The 26334-nt window shown below is 45.4% G+C and overlaps 1 protein-coding gene across 2 annotated transcripts in view; it reads left to right on the top strand.

Moving 5' to 3' along the window:
- The window catches only part of GRID1 (glutamate ionotropic receptor delta type subunit 1), a 680971-nt gene that overhangs the window by 638750 nt on the left and 15887 nt on the right, over window positions 1-26334 (top strand). For both annotated transcript variants that reach the window (XM_069460227.1, XM_069460228.1), the window contains exon 14: window positions 21388-21554. In XM_069460227.1, the coding sequence (XP_069316328.1) occupies window positions 21388-21554 (167 nt within the window). The remainder of the gene's footprint in view (window positions 1-21387; window positions 21555-26334) is intronic.

Genomic DNA, 26334 nt, shown 5'->3' with positions numbered 1-26334 from the left:
CCATGTCAAGGGCAGACTAGGCTGGAGATGGCTGAACCATAAGTGAGGTCAATAGCTTGAATCCAGAAACTATAGGAAAAATCCAGCAACAAGGAAGTTATGGGCCTGCGAATAATATTCAGGGAGGAGCAACATCTCTGAATCCCAAACAGAGCCTACTTTTGTGCAGTGCAGGGAGCCCAGCAAAGGTGAGAAGATGCCCACTGGGGGGCTTCTCCTGGAAGCTTCTTTGGAGTTAGATAGACAATCACACTTCTAATTTCCAGTTGCTCTTTGGTAAGTTGTCTCTGTTTTCAGAGAGAGAGCTCAGTAGGGGAGCGATGTCTAATTGCTTCAAAAGTCAGTAGCCTGGTGTCAAGGGTAACCCTGGAGAGCTGCTGTTAGTTTTTCCTTGGGAGTACTAAGACTTTTAATGACTTGAAACCAATTTAGGTGGGGAATTGCCTAACAATAGTGATCACTTTTCTGCAGTGTCAGAACTGAAGTGATGTCATGGTTGTTCCGCCTCTGAGACCCACTCCTTGGTGCCGATGGCCACTCAGATAAGGACAAGGGCAGAACTTCCTGGGCCCTAGTGAAAAGACTGTGAAAGAATTTGGAAGGGGAAGGAATGGGAATTTTTATTTCTTAAGAGATTACAAGAAGCAATTTTTATGACAAACCTGCCTGGCACTCAGTAAGTCTCAATAAATACAGGATTGTTCCTCAGTGAGTCATCTGTTTGCTGTGTGACTGAGCAGAGGCAGATAAATCGGGGGCATGGTTCCTGTCATCACTTAGCAGATCACCTTCCTTAGATCCCATGATGGCAGGGATGAGAGAAATAGCTCTGGGGTTCCTGTCAGGCTTGTCTCTTAAAAACCTCTTGGGGAGGAAATCCTCCCAGTGGGTCCTGAAAGATGTGTCACAAAGGGAGACATCCCTTCATCCCTGCACCTAGTAGGCCTGGGGAAAGACTAGACGAAGTATTGACAAACTGTGGCTCATGGCCAAATCTGGCCCACAGCTTGTTTTTGTTAATAAAGTTTTATTGGATAATAGCCCAACCCATTAATTTACATGCTATTTACGGCTGCTTTCTTACTACTTCAACAGAGTTGAGTAGTTGTGACAGAGACCATAGGGCCTGCAAAAGCTAAAATATTCATTATCTGGCCATTTACAGAGCAAGTTTGAGGACTTCTGGTCTAGACAGGGAGGCAATCCAGGGACACTGCCCCGAGCTGCACATCATCATCACAGTCACCGTTAGTAACAGCACAGCCTCTGAGGCTGCATCATCTCATGGTGCACAGGCAGCCCTAGTAAGTAGCTCATGTCCTAGCTGCACCATCGAATAGCATATGGGCTCTGCCCTTTCTTGTCTGTTGGGTCTAACTCTGGTGGCCTAGAAACTTCTCTCTCACTGCACAGGGACCCAGCTTTACTCCTGGCCTGGCCTGGCCGCCCTCTGAAGTCTATTAGGTAGTCTCTGTGTCCCAGGCACTATGCCAGATGATTTACATACATTCATGCTTTCCTCCTAAATATACTGCTTGATTATCATTGTCCCCCTGTAGAAACTGGACCTGAGCCTCAGCAAAATGCAGTAACTTGCCCAAGGTCACCCAGACACGAGTAAGTCGTGACATGGTCATCAAAACCTTGCTCCAACTGTGCCTCTTCCCACAAGGTGGCATTATCTTTTCTAAACCTCAACATGTCCCCTCCCCCTTGTGTACTCTTGTGCTTTTATTTCCTTTCTTCTTTGCCACCAAAGTAGCAAGATATATGCTCTCATTTTTAAAAGCCTTATTCCTCCTTCCATGTGTCATAGCAAAGGTTATTTAAGTCTATGACTTTATCTTTTGATTTTTCAAACTATTAAAATATCAATTAGAGAAACTTTGAGATGCAGAATTGAGCTGGCAAGTGGTTCAAATTTATATGGTAATAACTTTGTCACAAGAAGTCAGACTTTAATGTTGCTGGTGGGATTTTTTTTTTTCTTTAGCCTGATCAACTTCATCACGCAACATCCAGCATAACCCAATTTCTGTGCAGTGCCAGGGCTGACCTGGACCACCAATTGATTAAGCCTTTCCATAAATCAGACCTAATATTTAATAACACTGTCACATAGAATATAGTGTTAATAGTTTAAATGTCAATCTTCACAGCTCATTGAGTTCTTTGAATAAATAAGTGAGTAGCTTGTTTCAGACCCTGTGGCCAGAGATAGTATTTTTCAGAGGGAAGTAGCTCTGGAGACCAGCAGTTATAGCAGACGGTGGTGTTTTCTACTCAGTAAATACAGCTGAGGTCATAAAGTGTGAATGCAAATGTAGGAAGAAAATGGATCCACGGTAAATTCTTATTTATTTTTATCCCTGATCTAATGCTTGCCCTGGCATCAGATTGTATATGGGCATAACCTGTCAGCACCTGCGTTGGTTCCCGTCTTCCCGCTCTGTAACAGGGCTGCTCTCCTTGCAGACAGTCCTTGCTCAGTGTCAGAAAACATACTCTGTGGCAGAAAATGTGGTCCCCAGAAAGGACAGCAGTCTTTCACAGAAGGACCAGGAAATTTGGCACCCCACAGCACCCTCCATTTTGAAGGAGCAAGGTGAGGAAGGTGACCATGTATGGGGCAGCGTCCTGGTTCCATGGCATGTGGAAGTTCCTGCTGAGGAATGGGGAGAGGCTTGTATGGGATGATATTTCTCTGTACTTTCGGGATGCCAGATTTGAAGGTCAAGAGAGTTTGGAAGGGATGCAGATCTGGCCCTCCTGAAAAAGGACTAGTAAGAACTAGGTAGCCCTGTGCAGTGAAAAGCAAGAGCACTGTTCTCAGTGACAGGAGGGGCCGTTCAGGCATGATCCAACACACAAGTTTTGTCCTTTCTCTGCATCCAAGGCAATGCAGACTGGGGATTCTATAAACCTCCTTCCTTCTCAGCCACTCATCTCTGTACCTTTTCTACTCACTCAAAAGGCACTATATCCACTTTGCAAGTTGGATGGTATCTTCTCTTTCTTCATTCATTTATGACCTTATTTATCCTTTCAAGAAATGTAGTTTGAGTAGCTTCTTCTTTCTAGGAGTTAAGATATGTGAGTTTAAATTCCACTTTCAACCCAATTTAATCTGTGGCTTTGAACAAGTGAATTCACCTTTCCAGACCATCTGCAACCCTGGAGAAAGCCTTCCCGGATTAGCTGTGAGTTTACAAATGTGTAAGGGCTGAAGCATCTGGTGTAGCACAGGAATACATTCAGTAGATGTCAGCAAACTTTCTTAGCATCACTATATGTTAGAAAAATAATATTAAAAAAATAAAGACAAACAGCAGTTAGTCTTTTATGGGGTATAATTGACATACAGTAAAATCCACGTGTCTATCTCATGAGTTCAGTTATGTAATAACCACGCAAAACAGGATACAGAACATTTCCATCACCTTCAAAAGTTTTCTCCTGTCACTTTCTAGACTCTTTTACTCTTCCCCAGAGACAACGACTTGCAGATTTTTAGCACCACAGATTAAATTTATCTTCTCTTGTAGTTCATATAGATAGAACCATATAGAATATGTGTCTTTGTGTTTGGCTTCCTTCACCCAACACAATGTCTATGAGATTTACCCATGAAGTTGTGGATTTCAGGACTTTGTTCTTTTCTTTTTCTCTTTGAGATATATTCCATTGTATGAATAAGCTCAAATTTTTATCCATTTTCCAATTGACATAAGTTTCTGCAGTTGCCAATTCAGGGCGATCATGAATACAATATTATGAACATTCTCATACAAGTCTTTTGTGGAGATATGTTTCCATTTTTCTTTGCTAAATATGAAAGGGTGGAATTCCTGGGTCCTAAGGTAGTGTGTTCACTGCTGTATGCATTGCCTAACCACCTCCAATGTGACCATGCTATTTTACACACCCACTAGGAACTACTACTTGCATACTTGTAAGTTCCAGTTGCCGTGCATTCTAACCAACATTAGTGTTGCCAGACACTTCTCCTCTTCCCCAGAGACAACTGTTCACAGATTTTTAGCATCACAGATTAAATTTACCTGCTCTTGTAGTTCATATAAATAGAACCACATAGAATATGTGTCTTTGTGTTTGGCTTCCTTCACCCAACACAATGTCTATGAGATTTACCCATGATGTTGTGAGCACACATCTACCTTAGCACCCAGGAGTTCTACCCTTTCATATTTAAAATTTATATATATAAAATTATATATATATGTATTCATATATACACACACACACACAGTGAACCTGGGCCACTTCCTTATCCCGTACACAAAATATTAATTTGAGATGCAACATAGAACTAAATGTAGAAACTTCTAGAAGAAACTTTGCAACTTTGGAGTAGAGACGACTTTTTTAGGCAGGATACAAAAAACAATAACCCTAAAAAAATTGATAAATGGTATTTTAAGTCTAAAAATGTCTACTCCTCAAAACACACCATTAAGAAAATGAATGGGCAAGTTACAGACTGAGAATTATATTTGTAGCACTTATATTTGGTCAAGAACTTAAATTCAAAATATTTAAAAGACTAATATAAATCATCAATGAAAAGATGAAGACCCCAATAAAAATTTACAAAAGACTTGAGCATACATTTCATGAGAGAAGATACATGGATGACCAATAAGCATGTGAAAAAGTGCTCAACTCACTCGTCACCAAAGGAATGCAAATTAAAATAATGAGATATCTGTTCACACCCACTACATTGTCTACAATCAAAAAGATTTTTATTGTATAATCGTATTGTAAATATTTGTATTGTATTGTGTTATTTTATATATATAATACACACACACACACACACACACACACACACGTATGTCAGATTGACTCAGGACCATTTGTTAAAAAGACTTATATTTACCCAAGAAATTGGCTAGATACCTAAATTAAAAATCAGCTGGCCATGGATGCATTGGTCTATTTCTGGATTGTCTGTTCTGTTCCATTTATCTATGTGTCTTTTCTTAGGCCAGTAGAAAAATGTCTTGATCACTTTAGTGTTATAATAATTCCTTAGATCAGGTAGTTTGAGTTCTCCAACTTTGTTCTTCTACAAGATTGTTTGGACAATTCCAGATCCCTCAAATTTCCATTTAAATTTTAAAATCATCTTGTCAATTTCTTCAAAATATCATCTTGAGATTTTGGTAGCTATTACATTTAATATATGGATCATTTTGGGGAAAATTTATATTTTTACAATACTAAATCTTCCAGTCTGTGAACATGGCTTTCTGTTAAAAAAAAAAAAAAAAGCAAAACTTTGACTTCATTGATTTTCACTGTTGTTTTTATATTTTATTGATTGCAGCTCTTTTGTAAAAAAAATTTTTTTTATTTCTATTTTACTTTGGTTATAATTTGCTCTTACCTCTTCTGTAATAGCTTTGCAATGTTAAAACTTACATCATTAATTCTGTACATGTTTTCTTTCCTAATATAAGCATTAGAGCTATAAGTTTCCTTCTAAGCACTGTTTTAGCTGCATCCCCTGAATTTTTATATCTTATGTATTCATTATCATTTAGTTCAAAATATGAAGCTTCAGGCTTAATCCTTTTCTCAGGGTATCGCTGTTGAGTTCTGGAGGGCAGCACGTGGCTGCGATGTGGTGTAGAAAAGTCTGTGGATGCCCAGAGCAGGGATATATTCTGCTTAGTGGTTGGAAGAAGCTTCCTAAGATAGTGCTGTCATGGACACACATTTTATAATCCACATGCCTTAATTTGTTTTCTGTTTTGAAGATAAAAGTGTGGAATGTGGGAGAAAACTGGCAAGCAGAAAATAAAATAGAAAGTTAATGGAAATCAGAGAGGCAGAGAGTTGAACGTCATGTGAACAAAATGCACTTGTATTTCTACTAAATGTATAACTCCTTGTAGGAGAATGAGGGCAGTGATATTTTCCCCGTGTAGCAGTTGCTGTCTTCAAAGTCCCTTCCTGGTCTTGGGCTTCAGCCTCCTGTATCCTAGAAGCCTTGGTCAAGTAAAATGTACCTGATTTTTCTTCACATGCATAACTCTGTGGTCCACCTGACACCAAATGCACTTAAACATCTCCCAGTTTGTGTCAACTTTTAAAATAATAACCAGTTTTGAAAGGAAATCTTTAAGTTATATGTTTATAATTTACATGTAATATGTTGCCACTAAGAAAAGTGTAAAATATTCTGGGACATAAGAAATAAAAATAAGCAGAAGAAAACCAATCAAACATCTTTGTTCACCACCTAAATACAGTTCTAAGAATTATTTTGTGTATTCCCATCTAGTCTTTTTTGAATTTCTAAAATACAATTTATGTAATTATATAGTATTGCAGAAAATATATTTTAACTTGCATTTTTCTAATATTGTAAAAATTTACAAAAATCATTTAATGACTAATGAATATTTCATCAAATAGATATAAAACTATTTGAGGTAAAAAATTTATTCAAACATTCCCTTTTCAATTGTCATTTGAGTTCAGTTTTTTACACATAACATTGTAATGAACATCTTCATGCCTAATTTTTTTTCTAGTTACTATATTTATTTTGTAGGTCTAATTCTCAAAAGTAGAATTATGGTGTCAAAACATATATAAACATTTAAAGCTCTTGGCAAAATATTACTGAGTATTGCCAAAAGTAGGCCTTTGGATGAATTATATTATTAGTTGTGGAATGGAATCATAAGAATATATATTCATGTTTCAGTTGATTCTTTAAATCAAATTCTTGTGATTTATCCTATATAGAAGTCTTTTTATAAATTGGTATTTTTCTATTTTTCTCATATTATTCATTGTGACTTTTTTCTTTCTCTTTCTCTTTACAAATGTACTTTATGCATTTGTGTGTGCATGCATTTTTGCTTTATTTTGCTTTATTATTCTGGGGACTAGTGTGAAGCAGCAAACATTTTCTTTTCAATCCTTTTTTTCCTAGACCCACATTAGACATTGCCACCATAAATTGTGATAAAAAAAATTATGGTGATTTTGGGGATATTGAATAAGATCATGGTTAGAGATCTGTAGTGGTTTACTATTCAGAAGTGATGCATATACAAACCCCTTCCCCAAATATGTCATTCTGCAATGATTTACTATTTAAAGTATTTGTTTTTTATACATTTATTAATTCATTTATCCATCAACTTATTTACTAGTGCTGAGCTCAGTTAATATGTCAAAGTGGACATGATACTTTATTCCTAAATGCGAGTTGTAAGAGAAGACAAAGGCCAATTTGGGATAGTATGTTATTTCAAAAATAAAAGATTTTTGCTTCTTTTCTTACTTGACCCTGACCTCCTCCAACAGGGCCTCCTGTCAATGTTTGGACAATCAGGAGATTAATTTAATCATAATGGTTACCGTTAGAGAGGCCTGGGATTGCCCAGGTTCAGGGTTAAGTTTCTCCCACGCACCCATGCGACTGTGCTTCAGCATAACCAGCTCATTCGCGAGGAAACTAAAGTCCCAAGAGGGCAAGGGACTCGCTGACAATCAAGCTGGAGTCAGTGTTGAGGTTTTCTCACTCGGGCGCCCTTGTCCTTACCCTGTGAGTCTCTGCAGCAATGGATGAGACTCCTGATCAGAATGAAGCCCCAGCTCCCCCTGGCAGTGACTCTCCCGTGTTCCAGTCACCGGAGCCCCAGTGGTTGCCTCCCCACTTCACACCTTTGTGCACTGTGGTGCACACCACACCGCTTGGAGCACCCCACACCGCTTGGAGCACCGTTCCCTTTCTTTGTCTGGCAGACTGCTTCCTGGTTGTCCCTGGAGCCTTAACGGAAGCACTCACTCCTCCTGAGCCTTCCGTGAGTGCCTTCCTGCCCCTCACCACCTTGGGCATCCCAGCACGCAGCCTCGCCAGAGGCCATCCAATCCCCAGGGCCTGGCTCTGTTGCAATCCTGCCAGACTTGGAGCTTCTCTATGGTGGGGCCTGGCTCTTATTCATTTGTCTGTCCCCAGGGCCAGCCTCAGGCAGAGGCAGGCACAGGGGTATGTATAGCACATGGACATTCAAAGCCTCTGACCCTTTCAAAAATCAAACAAAATAAATGTTCAATGAGTAAGCAATGTAAGTGGGTGGAAATGCAGTCATGTGTGTCTTTCTTAAACAAGATGAGCAGCAGAATCGCTGGGGTCCAGTTGCAGGGAGAGCAAGGAGAGATGAGGGGTGTCCGGGACGGGAGGGGTCGTCTACCCCAGGCCTGGGAGGCATAGTCAGTCTTGCTGATGCCAGTCACCACACATTAACTAAGTTGGCCTCTTCATAACTCCTTGCTGCTTAAGTCTGCCTGATGATGATTGGTTTGGGGTAATACAGTCCAAAGATCAAGGAAAGCCCCCACCGTGCTCCCTTATTAAATTCCTTTGCTTTGGGTTTTCAGCATTGCCAAGCAAATCTCATTATGAATTCTTCAATTACTTTCTTTTATGATTTTTATAATTTGGTAGGGTAAGCTCTGGAATCAAACCAATATCCGTGCCATCATGCTAACTTTGATTATTTTCAAACTCCTCATTAGAGGGAGTGGGAGGATGTTGACTCCCCTTAAATCTGATTTTATTTTTCAGATTTGCTCTGCCCTGTAATTGCTTTGTACCCGGGTCTAATGTGCTTCACCTTAGCGCTGGCTGTAAATGTGGGCCGATTCCATTCTGTTTGTTCCACTGAGCATTATTGCTTTGGGTTTTATGACTTATGTTTTTGCATTTTGAACTGAATTGTTTTGTTATTTGATTACATCAAAATGAAGATGCAATTGCTGGTGAAAACAATTTTGATTTATTACGTAAGCCACATTGTTGGCAATTTTTGTTTAGCTCATTTTTATTTTCACTTTTTTAGTATGATATTGTTTGTCCAGGATCAAAGAGGGAGAAACGGAGACAGGCAAATAACATTTATAAAGAAATAATTAGGTGTGGAGGTGTGTTCATGCACTCCGTCTTCACTGAGGGCATTTTGTGGTATTTCCATTTTGTAATAATGAATGCCAAACTCGGAAAAGTTAAACCCTTTGCCCTAAAATTATCTGACTCTTTCTACTATCCTTGTGTTTTATCATGATTACTATTACTAATACCATCATCATCATCAACAAGATAAAACGTATTTTAGTGGAAGTTGTAGTTTCCACTGGGATGGGCTCTCTGACAGAGTTGATAGTTCTCTCTACTGTCCAGCTTAGGGATATTAAGATTTGCTCTGGGCCCTGCATTTTAAAACTGGTGTGTGTGTGTATGTGTGTGTGTGTGTCTGTGAGACAGAGAGAGAGGGAGAGAGAGAAAGATGGTATGAGGCGGATTCACTCAAACCAGGAGTACTAGGAACGTGAGGAGAGGATGTCTGCTGAGGACCAGAAAGAGGACACAGAAATGCTGGTCTTAATAAAGAGCATCCTCGGCAGCAGAATCTGGAGCCCCCAATATTTGAAGAGTCTTCACATAGGAGGGGACTTGGGCCCAGTGCGTGCAGCCCAGACACCGGACCCCAGTCAGTTACGTGAGGATGTGATAAGAGGACTGTCCAGCGAGGACAGCGATGCCGTCATCCCTGGGCCACCCAGCAGGGCCGTGCAGGGGTCTGACGCACCATCTCTGGCAGGCCCCTCTAGTGGTAAATTTTATGATGCTTTTGACTTTATAAAGCTGTAAACCCTGACTGACGGAGCCCAGAGCTTGTTCGGCCGTGAGGGATGGGAGTCCATTTGGATCTTTTGGGTCAGAGTGTGACCTCTTTTATAGCTCTTCCAAGCGCTCTAAGGCCGTGGTGTGAGCTCTGACATTTTAGCAAAGGCCATAAAGGAATACTTAGACACAAATGGAGTTAGAGAATGAGGCTGTTCCACACAACCCCCCAGGGATGGTCTCCCAACACATTAAGGGATATTCTTTCACATTCATTATACTCACATGAAATTTTGCTGCTTCTCCCGCCTTCCAGCATAGTCTGAGCTGGCAGTTCCCAACAACTCTTTATGGCCAAAGGGACATTAAAAGAAGGTTGCTTCAGATGGCAAGGCCACCCTCACCTCAGGGTGCAGGTTCATGAGTCTCACTTGAACTGGTCTCCGTGAAGTCAAATGCTCAGTTAAAACAACGTCGTAGTATGGTGAAGAGAGCATGGGGTTTGCATCAGTGAGAACGGGTTTGACTCTTGCATTCATCTTTTGCCAACCGTGAGATCTTGGGCAAATTAACTGACTCCTGAAAAATAGTAATAATAACACTAGGTCTCACCAGAGCTGCTGTAAAGATTAGAAGTGATGGGAAGGGATTAGCACTGTGCCTCTCAGAGCTTATTTTAACACAGCAGTTATCAAGGGGTGGGCCTTGTTGCAGCCGCAGCAGCAGCATCTGGGAGCTTGTTAGAAATGGGAATTCTTGGGCTGTACTCCAGACCTCGTGAGTCCGAAGCTGGGTGATGGGAGGTTAGTGATCTGTGTTCCAGCCTGCCCTCCAGGGGATCCTCGTCTTTCTGGACTTTGAGAACGTCTGCTTGAATAAACGGCACTTACTGCTACCATGGTTGTTTTATGAGTACTTGATTTTTTTCTTGAATTTTAGAAAGTGACTCTTAGAGGCCAAGGGTACCCGTTGATGCTGTCCATGAACATGAGGCTCTGGAGGAGACTTTAGGATGGAGGAAGGAGGAGGGGAGACCCAGAGGGGCAAATGGCACATGGCCAGCCCAGCCTGACTTCCCAGATCATAGTTTTCATCCCTCCAGCTTTTTATTCAATCACTTTACACATATTTATCCATCATCAGCTCTATGCCAGCATCTTGCTAGGGGAGTGAACAGGACATGCATGGTCAAGGAGCCTACATTTTTCCCTGTAGGGGCGTGTGTGTGTGTGTGTGTGTGTGTGCGTGTGTGTGTGCCTGGCACACAGAGAGTGTCCACACAGCCCTAACTCTGTGTTTTATGGGATATTTAACCACAAGTATGTCTGTCCTCTGTGCACTCTGAATTCCTGTGTTCTTAGGTTTTTTCATTTTCCTGAGATGGTATTTTTCATTCTGTGTTCTTTCCCCTTTGTAATCTATTTTTTATCTAGGCAAACCAAATTACTCTTTCTTTTAAATCATTCTTAATTTTTCCCAAGAAATAACTCAGGTTAGATTATTGTTTATCATAGTCTTTGGACAATTTAAAATTTTGACAACTCATTGAAAATCGATGTGTCCCTTTGCCCTGCTGAGAAGGTTGTTTATGGCCTCTAGTTTTGCTGATGGTGTACAATTTCAGATTTTGAGAAAGGAGCCATTGATTCTTCCAAGTTAGGACTTTTCTTTTTTCTTTGTACCAAACCAGCTTCTTTTCCCTTGTAGATGTGAGAATCTCTCTCCTCCTGGGATACTTCTTGGTTTACTAAAAAGACTATTTCTCCCAGAGTGCCAGAGGCCCCAAAAGGCATAATGCCTCCATAGGGTCAGGTGCTGGAGGCAGATGTCATTAGCAAAAGCTCAGCCAGAATCTGGAAGCAGAAAAGGAAAAAACAGCATGAGAACAGAGCCAGTTGCTAAGGAGGCTCTATGCGGCTCTTTGCGGGTGTTGACATTGAACTTTTGATGCGGCAGGGAGGAAGGCCATTTGAAGTCACGGAGACCTGGGGAGAAATTCAAGCTCTGCCAATAGCTAATTCTGTGGCCTTGGGCACAGCTCTTTCTAAGCCTCAATTTCCTTGGGTAGAAAATGGACACAATTTGTACCATGGAAGTTTATCCTGAACTTTCTAAGAAGAGAATGGGTGGAGAAGTACCAAGTAGACTACTTTTGGGGAAGAAGTTGTTCAGCGTGATTTTCCCTTAAAGTTTGTTTTCAGTAGCCTTGATCTTTCAACTCTATGGCTTTCCTTCTTCCATTTAGTGCCCCAGTCCAAGACCCCAGAACTTTAGTCCTTTTTCCCTTTCTAAAGCTGCTTTCAAGAGAAGATCAGAAATTAATTGGCCCAGAGGTCTATATCCTTCCATGTCAACTTTAGCATGCATCAGGGTCACTTGGAGAATTATTAAAACATAGACTGTTAGGTCCTACTTCCAGAGCCTCTTATTCAGTGGATCCAGGTGGGACCTGAGGATCTACCTCTCTAGTAAATTCTCTAGGAAGCCTCTGCTGCTGATCCAGGGAACATACTTTGAGAACCACTAGTCAATAGCATAGACTTTGCGAGTGTCACCCCTGGAGAAGACCTTATGGACCATCTGGCTCCCCTTTCATTTTTATAAATTGACAGTGAGTCAGTAATTGGGCCAAGACTCTAACCGTCTTTCTAATTTACCAGGCTGATGATTGAAGACAATTTCAAGTGATATTTATTCCAAGGCAATCGCATTTTAATCAGAATCCAAACTTTAAGCTATAAGATGATATTGGTGATGATTATTATGACCATGAGGATAATGTATTATTGTTTGAGTTTCTTCAATGCACCAGGCACTTCCCACACTGTCTCTCCTTGTGATGAGCATGTGAGGTGGGCATGCTATTTCTGTCTTCCCGGTGAGGACACTCAGCTCACAGGGCTCAGGTGGCTGGCCAAGGACAAGGGGAAGGCCTGGTCTGCCTGTCTCCAAACCCTTGTTCTCACCAACACACTATGCCATGCTCTCTATAAAGTGGCGTGAAAATTCTATAAAGGAAGTTAAGAAATCAAAGAGCAGATAATATAAAAGAAAAGGCATTGGTGGCCTTTTGAGATGCAAAATTACCATCATTCTCTCTAGTCGCTGCTGTGCTCCTCACTACTGATTATGTTACTCCAGGGCACAGGGACACCAGAGTGGCCAGCAGGAGCTACTTTCCACTGCTGTATTCGTGGGCTGTCTCTGTCGCCTCAATCCTCCTGTCCAGGAGGTGGGTGGCCTCACTGGGACCCCCATGACAAGGCTGCAGGGCTGCCCTCGTGCCCGTGCTCTATGTGGCCGCACATACCCACAGGACATCCCTCTCCCAGATGGCCTTGCCGCCCCTTTGGCTGCATCATCTCATTGTCCAGCTCCACCCTGTTCTCTGTGGCCTGAAGCCAGGAGCCAAATTGACTTTGCACCCCATGGCCACTTCGGGAGAGCAGCTTTTTCAGTAATTGTGGGGAGTCCGGCTGCAATCTCTCTCCCTCCCACCGAGCCCGTGCTGGGTTGCCTCCTTTGCTGGGCCGGGGACTGATCCGGATAAAGGGTCATTATCCTTCATTCCGTGCACAGCAGGTTTCCTGGCAGCCTCCTAGGTGGTCTCTGTGAACGGCCTCTGAGTGTCTCGCTAATGGCCTGCCTTATATTTTCATTGTCATTTTGGGCCACCACCTTCCATTGTTCTGAGAGCCCTGGGAAAGGTGAGCTCCGCATCTCCAGCTGTAGGTCACATTTTCTGAACCCTTCGTGGTTCCCCAGGTGCTTGGTACCTGAGTCCATGTCTCCGCTGTCTCCTGGGGGTCGGCGTGGCTCACAAGCTCACACGTACACATACGTACACTCACACATCAACACACAAAGCTACACACACTCACATTTTCACATGCATACCCATTCACACAATTCTCAGATGCGTACATACTTCCACACTCACACACATTTCCTCACACATTCATGCACTCACATGCATTCACACACACTCACACATTCACACCTGCATACACACCACCCCACATGCATGTACACCAACACATCCCTGCACACTTACACACATGCACACACACATGCACACACACTGACATGCGTTCTCACATGCATACATACTCACATACCCATACGCACATCCGTTCTCACATGTCCACACTTACACACCTATACGCACACATTCTCCCACACTTACACACATGTACACACAATTCTCAAGCACATAAACTCATGCTCTCACGCATGCACACACACTCACACACAGACTCTGCACACTCACACAGAGTGTGCTGTTGACTTCAAGGGGGAGAGTGACAGGTGGGAGGGCAGCGGGGGGAAGGAAAGTGCTTCAGGAACAGCTGACAGATTGGTCTCTTGGGTCCAGTTGGACACTGAGGAAGGAGAAGGAAACGGAGATTGCGTTGAGCCCTCACTCTGTGCCAGGCAGAGTGCTTGGCATTCTGGAATTTCCCACCCGTAATCATCCCCCTAGGAAGGGATTCTCAGCCCCTGAGACTCTAGGTCCCCGAAAGAGCTAGGATGAGACGGTGGGCTCGCCTGCCTCCGTCACTCTGCTGTCTGCAGTGCGCTGTGCGCAGAGTGAGATTGAATCTCTGCAATCACCATCTTGAGCACCGCAGTCGCAGGTGTTTGCTGACGGAAACACGGGCAACACAGAGATTCTAAAACACCAACAAAGGTCACCCATGATGGTACTGCCCCAAAATGATCCTTGTTTATATTTGGTACTTGCTTTTGATTCTTCATGAACATAAAACTTTCCTATAATAATTTTAAAAAGATATCCCAGTGTCAATACTCTATTCTAACAGGTTTTTTGTCACTGAATAGTATAATATTGGTTGTCATGTTTAGACTTACCATATGCCAAGCAAGATCCAAAGCATGTCACATACATTGAGGGGTTTAATCCTCATCAGAACTCTGTGAGGTATGGACCAGTTTACACTCAGTGGAACTGAGGCCCGGAGATGTTAAACAGCGTGCCCGCATTCCCGCAGCCAGCAGGCAGTGGAGCCGGATTCAAACCCATACAGTCAGAACCCAGGCTGGCTCACAGCCCAGGGCTGCCTTTTTTTTTTTTTTTTTTTTTTTTTACCGTGGAACTTCTTCTTAGCAATCAATGCTCTTTTAAAACACCATATTAATGGTAACATAATATTCCATCATCTAATACTGTCATTTACCTAGCTGATTCTCAATTAGTGAGAATTTAGGTTGTTACCATTTTCTGGTTAATTTAAACAGTGTGGCCCTGAAAAATCTTTATACAAACATTTTTTCAAAAATTGAGTAATTCCTTAGGATAACTCTCAAGGGGTAGAATTGCTGCATACGCACATTTTAAAAGCATTCAATTTTCCCTACCAAATTGCCATTCCAGAAATATCATGCCAGCCCACACTCCCACCAGCAGACTGCAAAATTGTCCTTTTATCTGCAGATGGTCTGGGTTTTTACTGTTGCATCTTGCAATTTGGCACAGTGCGTATGTAATACAGGTATCAGTGTAGCCAGGGTTCAGGCTGTGTACGACAACGTGTTGCCATTGTATGAACATTACTAGGAGCTGAGACTTGGGATGCTTGGAAAGGCTGGGCCCTGCTTTGCCGGGGTGAAGAGTGGTGGCGAGGGGAGGCAGTGAGCGTGCCACACAGACAGGGAAAGCACTTGAGGATGCACCAGGTTTCCAAGGAGTCCCCGATGTCCAGAAAAGGTGCAGACCCTGTGTCCTCCCTTCTTCCAGGATTTCAGTGGTTCCATGAACCACTCTTATTTTTAAGGCTGGGGAAAGACAGGCACTGCCATTCGTGTGTGATCTGTCACCAGCAATGTGCCGTGGGAAGTGGTCCACGAGTGAAGACAGTAGGTGTGTTTTCCCCAGCCTTTCCTTCTTGACTCCCAGCAGGGCGGAGGGGATGAAACAGACTTCTCTGGAGCCAGATAGAACTCAGGTTGATGTGACTCCACTGTTCATTATCTGGCCTTGTTTGGAACAAGTCACTTTATTTTTCTGAGCCTCAGTTTCTTTATGTGTAAAAGGGGATGAATCTTCTGTCCTTGAGAATTGTTCCATGGATGAAAAAGGCTTCAGGTTTCTAAAGGTCCTGGCACCTGGCAGGTGCCTCACACCTCTCTGTACCTGCACTGTGGATGCCTGGCTTCCTTCAGTGCTTTTTTCCTGGTAGCATTTGTGACTGATGTTTGCAGCACGAGCATTCTCGTTTGGGGGAGCAATGTGGTTGCTTGTCTCTTTCTAAAGCAGTTAGGATGGAGTAGAAGAGTGTAATGAGGTTCTTGCCTCAGAGGCTGATGTCTCTGAAAGTTTGTGCTCCAAGTGAGTTCTGAAAGGCATGGAGTCAGTGGAGCAATGAGAGGCAGTGCAGTCTCATTTTATCACCAGTGTGGGATGATGGAAAGCGAGCGGTCATCCAGTGTCCCAGCTTACTCGTGGATTTGTGTGGGGAGAACAACAACAACTTTCCTGCAGCCATATAGGCTTATCATGTTCTCCCAAATGTTAGGAAGGATGCTTTAAGTGCTGAACCCAGACCTCCTCACTGTCTCAATTCCTTTCCTTTTAGAATGCTCCAGGGCTCAGGGGGACTGGGGAGTGAGTGGACTTCAGGGATGGGCTTGGATTCTGGTTCCTAAGATGCTTGCTGGGAGACAGGCCAGCAGTGGTCCCTCTGGCCACTGTTGTCTTGGCATACTGTGGATGGATGTCCACATGCCCTAGACTTTTTTCAGTGCCACAGGTAGATGTTCTTCCTCCTTTCCCTAAAGTCCTTGCATCTATTGTTTTTATGTCTGGACCAAAGCCTTTTTTTTTTTTTTTTTTTTTCTTTTAGGGAAAGAGGAAAATGAAATGAAGCAAAATGTTTAGAAGCAAGCCAAGGATGTCAGGGAGCATTTCCCAAGTTCTTGGGTGCTATCGGGAGCCAGTGTCTTGGAGAGGTTTGAGAGCTCTGCCAGGCCTTTGTGTCCCGTCGATGGGCCAGGGCACAGCTCCAGTGGAGCCAGGAGCAGCCGGGGGATGCAGATAGGATTTGGTACCCATGTAGTGTGATAGTATAGACTGTAAAACAGGATTAAAGAAAACATTTTAATCAACTTGTCCTAAGGATCATCACTTATGCCACTCCAGTAGAGAATGATACTGCCCATCTTTTGGCACATTACATTTCACATGTACACAGAACAGCAATAGTACTGCATCCATCAGTAATAGTGTGTCCATCCCATTATTTTCTGCTGCTTTCATTAAGTGTGTGTATGTGTGTGTGTGTGTGTGTGTATAGTGATCAAATATATATACAGTGTTTCTGCAAAGTCTTTATAATTACTATCTGTTACATAAAATGCTATCACATTCGTGAACCATAATTTATGAAATTATTTCTCTACTTGGCATGTTTACTTAAGAATCAACTCTAGATTTAGAATATTTGTCATATGTTTTGGATCCATTTAGATTATTTTTTAGGTTAAACTCTTAATTTTCCGGGGAGAAGACATGAGCAGGTGTAACCATCCGTGTTCTGTATTATTGCACTACTTTCTGAAGGGTTGTCTCATTTTGTGATGCCCATAGCCAGGAAGGATCGTGCCCATGTTACCACAATTTCTTCACCACTGGATATTATCAATTAAAAATAAATAGCACCATATAAGTAGCCAAATTACATTTCTAGACCATACTGACTTTCACACTTCTACTTTCTTGCATGATCTACAAATACGTTATTGCTCATGGAGGAAACCTAGGCTAGAGAACCAGAACTGGTCCCGAAAGGCTCTCCAGGGTCAAAGGGGCTGGACAGTGGTGTTTCTGTGCCCACTCAGGCTCTGCACAGAGCGGAGGGCTCGAGGGAGGCTCAGCTGTCTGCATAGCTTATCTCCAGCCTAGCTTTCCAACAGCCACATTCCAACGCGTTGATCCATGGTGAGTCAGTGACTGGAAATTCAGAATGCATTTAATATCATAAATGGGCTAGCCAGCTAAAGGTGATTCAACCCACTGAAAGACGAAGTACAGTGTTTGCTTTTGCCTTAAGTATCGGAATCTAAATCTGTGGCCTCCCTGTATCTCTCAAACATTGTGAAATAAAATGCCAATGATCTATTTGTAAGCAGCTCACCACCTATATGCCGGCTCTCAGACCTCTCCTCCCTGACCCCCTACCGCCGCCTGGGAGGTAGGAACAGGGCAGTGCTGGGACACACGAGGAAGAAGGGGCTGCTATGAACAGGCTTAACGGCAAACGTAGCAAATCGAAAGATCTGTCGTGATGCCTGCAGGAGGTGGCTGGGCTCACCCTTCTCCCTCCACGAATACCAGCCCGTGGCACAAGGTTGAGAGGAGGCTGGATTCCTGCCTGTGCTCTGTCTTCCCAAGAGCCTGGAAATAATCCTTAACAGAAAAGAGTCAATATGAATAGGGAATGGCAAACATCTCCTGGTGTGGAGGTCTCGGAAATGGAATTGAAGGGGTGGAGGACGGAGGTTGAGGGATAGGCGTGCTGTCCTGGCAAAACTGGATGCTAGAAAAGAGACCAGGAGCAGAAAGGGGGGAAATGCTGATGACCAAGGAAGAGGAGGGTGAGCTTGTGATGGGAGGGACAGGGAAGGGAGGACATACTTGGATCTCCAGGGTACAGGTGCTTGGTGTATTCCATGTCCCCCACTTATGGGGGAGCCAGGCCTGTGGATAAGTAGCACCCAGTAAAGAGCTGAATTCATAATTATTAGGGGCTACATGGAAAACTAGTTCTGACCTTATAAGGAAGAAACAAATCTTAGAGGTTTTTTTGTTGTTTTTTATTATTATTTATTTATTTATTTAAATGGGAGAGGGATAGAGCTTATTCTTCAAAAGGGCAAGCAGAGGGTCTCTATGAAGGTGACAGAGCTATGACGGGTGGGGCTGTTTTGACTTCTTACCGCTGGCAGCCGAAATGTTCCTGGCATCAGGGTCAGACCTCAGAAGCCTCATGTCTGGTACAGGCTCTGCGCCCCACCAGAAGGACTGGGGAGGTGTCTGCAACGTACGGGAAGTTCTCCTGGAAACTGATGGGTGTGGGCACCCCAGGGGAGGTTTGGGTGCTGCACTCTGCTCCGTGTAGGACTGAGAGAGGCCAAGGAAGTGCTGGCATGCCAGGGAAGCAAAGAAGACACGTTGAGAATGGAGAGTGTTTCCTAAGGACAGAGCTAGGATCTAGCCTGTCTCGCTGCAGTGGGAGCTTCCGATTTGGCCCCCACCACCCTCTCCGGGTCCTCCTGCCCTGCTGCCGACAGGGAGGCCAGGGATCCAGCCAGGTGCTTCCTCAAGCAGACGCAAGACACATAACGGTAGCCTGGTGTGATAGCATGCCCCTGTAGTCCCAGTGACTCAGGAGGCTGAGGCAGGAGGATCACTTGAACCCTAGAGTTTGAGTACAGTCTGGCAACATAGCAAGACTCTGTATCTCAAAAAAAGAAAAAGAAATATAATGTTACATTTAGTACCTGTTTTTCAAATGGGAGATTGAGTGTCTGGGGTCATCCCAGCAGGTCAAAGAGACCCCTACTTTATCCTGTCTTCTTGATCATCTTCCTGGTTAGCAGGGATTGTAGGCTGAGTCTTCACCAGCATCCCTTCCAGATGTTTCCTCTTGCAGGACTATAAATGCAGCTTCCTTCACACAGCGGTGCTCACCTGTCTCTGAGCCCAGACTGTGCCTTGCGGGAAGCCAAGTGCCCCGTTCGAGTGGCCGCGCCAGGCTTTCCTCAAAGGGTCAGTTTCTACTCAGTCTGAGCCAGCTTATGCTGTTTTCCTTCATGGAACATCACTTGAAAGGTGGAAATGAACCTGATCTTAATTCTTCCTTCAGCATGACATGCCCTTTTGAAATCGTACAAATAACAATGTCTGATTGTCATGTTGAATTGCGAGCATGGATGTGAAATGCTCCAAAATCTGACTGAAGCCAAATATTAGGTCGTAAGTCAACATTTTGCTGAGAAACTTGGTTACTGAGAGGTTGAAAATTTATATCTTTTTGTAAGAAAACATGTTTGCCAGCAGGAAAAAAATTCAAAGACTGTTATCTTCCTACATGGTGGGAGAGAGATGTGTGTGATTTTGCAGCCTGGGTCGAAGTCCTTTAGGACTGCTGAATTGGACTGGTTGAGGAGCGAGGCTTTGGTGCAATTCTGGGATTGCTCCCTGAGCTGCAAGTCTGTGGTTGGCATGGGCGTGTGTCAGTCCTCACAAGGTCATTGGGCAAAATTGTGTGAATGGCTAGGAGCAGCCTCTTCCACTGAGAGAGGTCACACTCTGCCCACAAATCCTTCTGGTGGGGACCTGACAAGAAAATGAGCCATCTCATGGGCACTGAGGGTCTTGAGAGAAATGAAATCCTGACCAGCTTCATTGAAGAAGATGTGGCACTCTTTGGAAAGTCTCAGTGGACATGAAGAGTCAACCAAATTGAGGCAGGAGCTGGGGACAATGCCCTTGACAATGCCAAGAAGGCCATAGCTTGCTGGCTTGGCCTCTTGCTGTCTGTGATACATCAGCCCCATCACCAACCCCTACTGAGGTCCTCCAGCGTTTCACGTGTGCCATGGTAGGAGGGACGGGGAAGGAAAAGAGGTGTCTGTGTCCTCACTATAGAATTAAAACCAAGCACTCTGTAACATTAAAAATATTATACTCTATTTTGAGATGGTCAAGTGACAATGTCTAGTTTGCATCTCCTCCCATAAAGTAAAGCAGCTTGCATTCCCTCTGAGTACCCAAACTCCAGGCAAAGTTAGAATTGAGGCTCAAGATAGAATTGAACGCTGCTGTGGATGGGTGTGATGGTGTAGGACTTTAACTGTGGCCTCAGGCAAACTCCTCATGGAATAATCTGCAACCACTGCACTGATATGGAGACGCTGACACTGGAAACCGCTCCTCTGTGTGTGTGTGTGTGTGTGTGTGTGCGCGCGTACATGCACGTGTGTGCAGGCACATGCACACCCTTAGTGAGGGCAGTGAAAGGCAAGTGGCGGAAGCCTGGCATGGCTCACAGTAGGCCGAGCCCTGTCCTTAGTGGGTTCTTCCCAAAGCACAGGAGCTCTAGACATGTGCTTGTGCTTGACATTAAGTCACCACGACTTGGGGGCACTGATCTCAGGGCCACTTCCCACATTCACCCTAAGCATGCCTCAGTCAAGTCCTAAGTATAAATATGAAATGAATGAGAATTATCACATCCTATTCTTCCCTCTCCCTAGGGACAGTGCTCTCCCGGGAGCATCTTCCTCACTGTCACTCTATTATGCTCCTCTATATTCTGGTCTGGGAATCTCAATCCCCTGGGATCAGAGTTTCTGCACTCTCCACAGGCGAACCCCCCAATCTGGGACACAGGCCCACGCCAAGGTGACCAGGAATCTGGTCTTACAGGCCGGCTGCAGCTCACCTGCCCTTCCCCTCTCCGTGAGCTGTGCTGTGGCTGGAGCCTGCCTGTCCTTTATATCTAACCACAGAGAGGGCTTCAGCCAGCGGTGGCATCTGCAGGCCAGCAGATGGCAGGAGAGCTGGCTGTGCTGTCTGATGGGCAGGAGGACCCTGAAGATGGGGCCCTCAGATCCCACCATTGAGCGGCCTGGCTGCTCAGCACTAACACAGCAGGCCAGGCCTGCCTGACTTTGTGGTGGTTTTGGTCTTTCAGGCAAAGAAGGGGAACTACGCTTTTCTGTGGGACGTGGCTGTGGTGGAGTACGCAGCCTTGACGGATGACGACTGCTCGGTGACTGTCATCAGCAACAGCGTCAGCAGCAAGGGCTACGGCATCGCCCTGCAGCACGGCAGCCCCTACAGGGACCTCTTCTCCCAGAGGTAGGCGTGGGCAGCCTGGGGACTCCAGCACTTGGGGTAGGAGAATAACTTTCTCTTAGGAGAGAGGAGCCAACAAAGCTCATTCATTCGTCCCATTTTCCTAAGCACCAGCTGTGTACCACTGCATACTCCCCCCACCCCCAACTAGGCCCTGTGCTAGGTGCTGACGTATAAAGAGGAAATATGTGGTCCCTTCCCATGAGGGCACATGGTCTCTGTGGAAGGGGCTCACTGTGATGTGAGCAGGCAATGCCAGCCCAGGGCATACATGGGATGGTGAGGACATTGCCAGGGTGCAGGACACCTAGGAGGACTTCCCAGAAGAGGTGACACCTGAGGCCCCGAAGGATGAGTAGCAGTTAGCCAGAAAAATGAATAATGAGTGGGATCTGATAAGGACCTACTAATCACTTCTAAAGATAAATGCATCTGCAAAGTGGCAATAGCCAATGTGGAGACTTAAACAAAACAAAACAAAAAATATATAGGGTCAGAGAAGCAGAATGTCTCCAAATTCATGTGCTCATGGGGGCTGCTGATTTCAGAGCAAGAGCTTCCTGGTCCCAGGAGGGTGGTCTGCTGGGGCGGGGAAGGGGCCTGTCGTTAGCCAGAGAGGGTGGAAGTGAAGGGCATGGGCAGCTCAGAGGCCTTTTCCCAGTAGCCAGTCTCAGCAGGGGTCCTGTCCCTAAGGATGTCTGAGCCTTGGGCCCTCCCTCTTCTTGCACACATCTGTTAGGTGGCTTCCTGCTGGTGGCGGGAGTGGAACTGCAGAGCCTAGTGAGGGACCCCCAAGGACCAGCTCTGCCTTGGTTCACCTAAATGCAAAATGAGGCAGGAGCACCCAAGGGAAGCGGCCTACACAGTGGCAGGCTTAGAGGCAACCCTAACTGCCTGATTTACACAAGAATTCCACACTAAGGAGCATCTATTATCGGGGGAGAGTGCTTAGAAACCATTCCTCCAATACTCTGTAGTTCAGAGATAGTAACCGACACCCGGGGTCGCTCAGCCAGCTGCTGGCAGAGCTGGGAGCAGAATCCGGTGTCCTGAGGCCCCGCGCTGTGCCTATGTTCCTGCTGGATCTCCAAGCCCTTCCACCTGCCTTCTCCTACCCCCAGATGTCCATATTGTGTCCTTCTGCTCATGAGCACCTGAGCCTTGGCCCCAGCAGGGGAAGGCCTAGGAGGAAGGCTACGGCCAGTCCATTCAGTGGTTTGTTTGCAAAACTGAAAAAAAGAGTAGGACTAATTAAGGTAAATGAGGCTTTTGGGTTTTCTCTTGGATTTAATCAAGTATACATTCTGTTCCTCCCTCTGCTCCCTGGAGCAGAGAGAGATGACAAGAGGGAAGGAGGAGTGGTGATTTATCAATTGCTCAGATTAAAGGCATGAAGAAACAATAGCTTCTCTCCAGGATTTATAACACGCTGGCGTTCTTGAGGTTTACACCAGTTGGTTTTCCAAGATGGGAGGCTCAGGGCGATTCCACAGCCCATCAACCCGTGAGCATCTCTCTAGAACAGATGGTAAGGAAGCCTCTGGGGCCAGCACAGCAGCAACACCAAGACGGCTAATGCACCCCAAGACAGCACTCATGGAAGCACAGGAGCCCCAGGGAAGGAAGGTTAGAGTCCCCGTGTGCCCACCCTGCTCAGATATGCCCTGTAAGTCTGCTGAAGTGAACATTGATACGCTGGAGAGAGGACAGAGCAGACGCTGGCCAGGGAGCATGGGTCTCTGCCGGGTCGCTAAGTGGAGTCAGGACAGAGGGGGCTGGCACCAGGTCAAAGGAGGACCTGAAAATACTCCACCTGGGGAAGGCAGAGGTGAGTGGGGAGGGGTGAGCTGTCCACCTCCAGTATCGTAAGGCTTGCTGGGTGCCGAAGGAATGACGTGTCCTCTGCATGGCTCCAGAGGGCAATGGGCCAGGGCCAGCATCGGGGGCGGGATCCCAGAGAGCAGGCTGTTCTGGACCAGGCCTGCCCACTGCCTGTCCGCTTGCCAACCGTGAGGTCTCCATGCAAAATTTCTCCCAACAGAGACCCTGTGGGCTGCTCTACCCACCCCAGTGATCACCATGATCAAAAGTGGCTAGTCCAGTTTCCATGTCGTCTGAAGAGAAGTGGTTTATCACTATTTGCTTTCATCAGAAGGCCATGTGCTCTGTGACTATAAGAAAATGTCCCCAGTGGCTGTGCTGGCCTCCTGTAGTGTCCTCATCTTCCTCCATGGTGCAGCTCCTGCTGGGCTGGGATCATCCCTCCTCCTGGCAGGTGATGTCTGCTTCTGCGGGAACCCTCAGACCTCAGGTTGCCCACTGACTGCTGCCAGGGATTCTTTAAGAGGCCCTGTGTGTGGCGTGTGCAGAACTGTGGGCCATGGAGGACTGAGAGGGAGGTCGGGGGAGCAGTGCTCCCTGCCATTTGTAGGAAATGGGGCCTGGGACAAATAGCTCTCAGCCTTATCTGGAACTGCTGTGACTGTCTTTCCCTTCATCCTGGGAACTAAACTATTTCCTTGAATATAGATACGCTCCTTTGCTTTGGCACAGAACAGGTTGTAGGGGTGCGTGTGCGTGTGTGTGTGTGTGTGTGTGTGGCAGGGGTTATGTGCTGTAACAGGCTTGCAGACCACGGCATGCAGAGTGGGCATTCAATAAATGTTTAGCAACTTAATAGCCACTTATTGAGCACCTACTGTGTAGCAGGCTCTACAACTATTGAACCAAGATAAGCACCTGCAATTATATCTGTCTGAAAAATAGAACAACTGGCTTTAGGAAGTGGCTATTATCGCTCCGGCTTACTCATAAGCAGGAGTATGGAATTAGCGTGCACATTAGTGTAGCCTCATTCTCAAAGTCATTTTGTGTCCCTGACTTGTTTATCTTTCCTCTGTCACTTCCATATTTAAATTTCTTTTTTTGGTTGTTTGTTTATTTTTTTAATGCTGTTTTCCTATTATTTCTGGAGTAAGATTGGGCATAATAAATGCATCTATTGTGGGGAATAGGAAGAAGAGAAAGTGAGTAAAATTAAGCAGCCTGCCTGATGCTGCACGGGAGCTGCCTAAGGAGCAGAGGGGTGGGGATCCGACCCCAAGTCATGGTGTGGCTGGAGCCTCACCGTCCCCTAGGCCAGAGCCTGACCCTCGAGGACAGCCTGCTGTTCTGGAAAGTGCATGTCCACTTGGGTCAGAACAATCCAGTTCTGATGATCTGTGTTGCTATCTTCTAATTGCAACTGTGGGCAACTCATCTAGACTCTGAGCCTTGGGTCTTCAAGACATAAAATAGACTTAATGAGAACCACTTTGCAGGCTGTTAAGAGGATTCAAACAGTGTAAAATGATCAGTCCCTACTGTGTTCTCAGTACACAGTTGCTCATGTCCACACTGGCCTGATGGGGCTGCCGGTCTATATGGCCATCAGACTGTACAGCTCCTGACCCACTTTTATGGAGCTCCTATTACCTGCCTGATCTTGAGCTAATGGTCTGCATGTGTTCTCTCTTTTCATTTTGTCCCAATAATCTTGTGTGGTAGGTGCATTTATTATAACGTCACATTTTAGTGATGAGAGATCTGAAATTGAGAGGTTCTCAGCCTGGATTTAGGCTGATATCCATAAACGCAAAGCTCTGCTGTTTCTCCGTAGTCTGCTAGTCATTCAACTGCTGGCCTTCTCAGAGGCCCTGGTGCCAGAAGGCCCAACCTACTCACCCCACCAGCAAAGCAAAGGCTGAGTAAGGCCAGCGCACATCCGGGCATGCAGCTTCCCCAACACGCTCTGAGCCACAGAGGTGGTACAGCACTGCAGCTGCCCCCCTGACCATGCGATGTGGCGTGTGAGAGAGCTCTGGTGCTCAGGAGCATTCTAAACACGACCCCAAACCACACAAAGGCACCGTCAGTCATGCATTGATCTCAACAACCAAGTCTCTGCACGCGCAGCCACGTTCTCCCTTTTTCATGACGATCAGTGCCCTGAGCACTTAGTGGACATCATATCAATATCTCACCACAGCCATTTTTGTTAACTTTTCATCATTCAAGTAATACATTCATGCATTTATTAACACAACAAACATCTATCGATAGCCTCCGTGGTGCCAGCCACTGTGCTTGCTCAGGGGGAAACATGGAGAGTAACACGCAGCCCGTGTCCTGAGGGGGACGAAAGCACCGAGGTTTAGCAGGGGTGAGTCCCCAGTCCAGGGAGACACAGCTGAGGTCTGGTGCTCCCAAAGCCAGATCTTTGCACTAAACCAGGCCATTCTCAGCTGGCAAGAAGCCATGCCATGCTGGGTCCACAATGCTTACAGGTCAAGGGACCCCCTCGGGGCTGTGACCCTTTGTCTCCACCAGACACAAGCTCATGCAGGAGAATTAGCCCAGCCTCAGGCCTGTGGTCAAAACTTGTTAGCATGGCAGGTGCAGGGTGGGCACTGCTCAACCATGTAATTGTTAGTGTGCTTCTCCTGGCTACAAAGAACTGCCTCTATCTGTGCATGCTCAGAGGGTTAAAGAGGTCGCTACAGATGTCATTAGCTGAATATATCACCACAGACCAGGAGTTAAGAGCTCCACTCCCCAGATGGAAAAGGTTGGAGATTTGGAGTCTGGGTGCTACCAGCTCCCACTGGCTCCCTGTTGAGACTCCTGGGTTACGAAGGGAATCCCCAAGATACCCCAATAGAAGAAAACCACCAGGGGGAATATGTGAGCAGCAGGGGTTGCCCCACCACTTCATGCAATACAAAACCCAGACTCCCCCCTTGCC

Source organism: Eulemur rufifrons, chromosome 28 (genome assembly GCF_041146395.1).
Source record: "Eulemur rufifrons isolate Redbay chromosome 28, OSU_ERuf_1, whole genome shotgun sequence".
Taxonomy (NCBI): domain Eukaryota; kingdom Metazoa; phylum Chordata; class Mammalia; order Primates; family Lemuridae; genus Eulemur; species Eulemur rufifrons.
The sequence above is the reverse complement of the archived record's forward strand: the minus strand, read 5'-3'. Positions and strand labels throughout refer to the sequence as shown.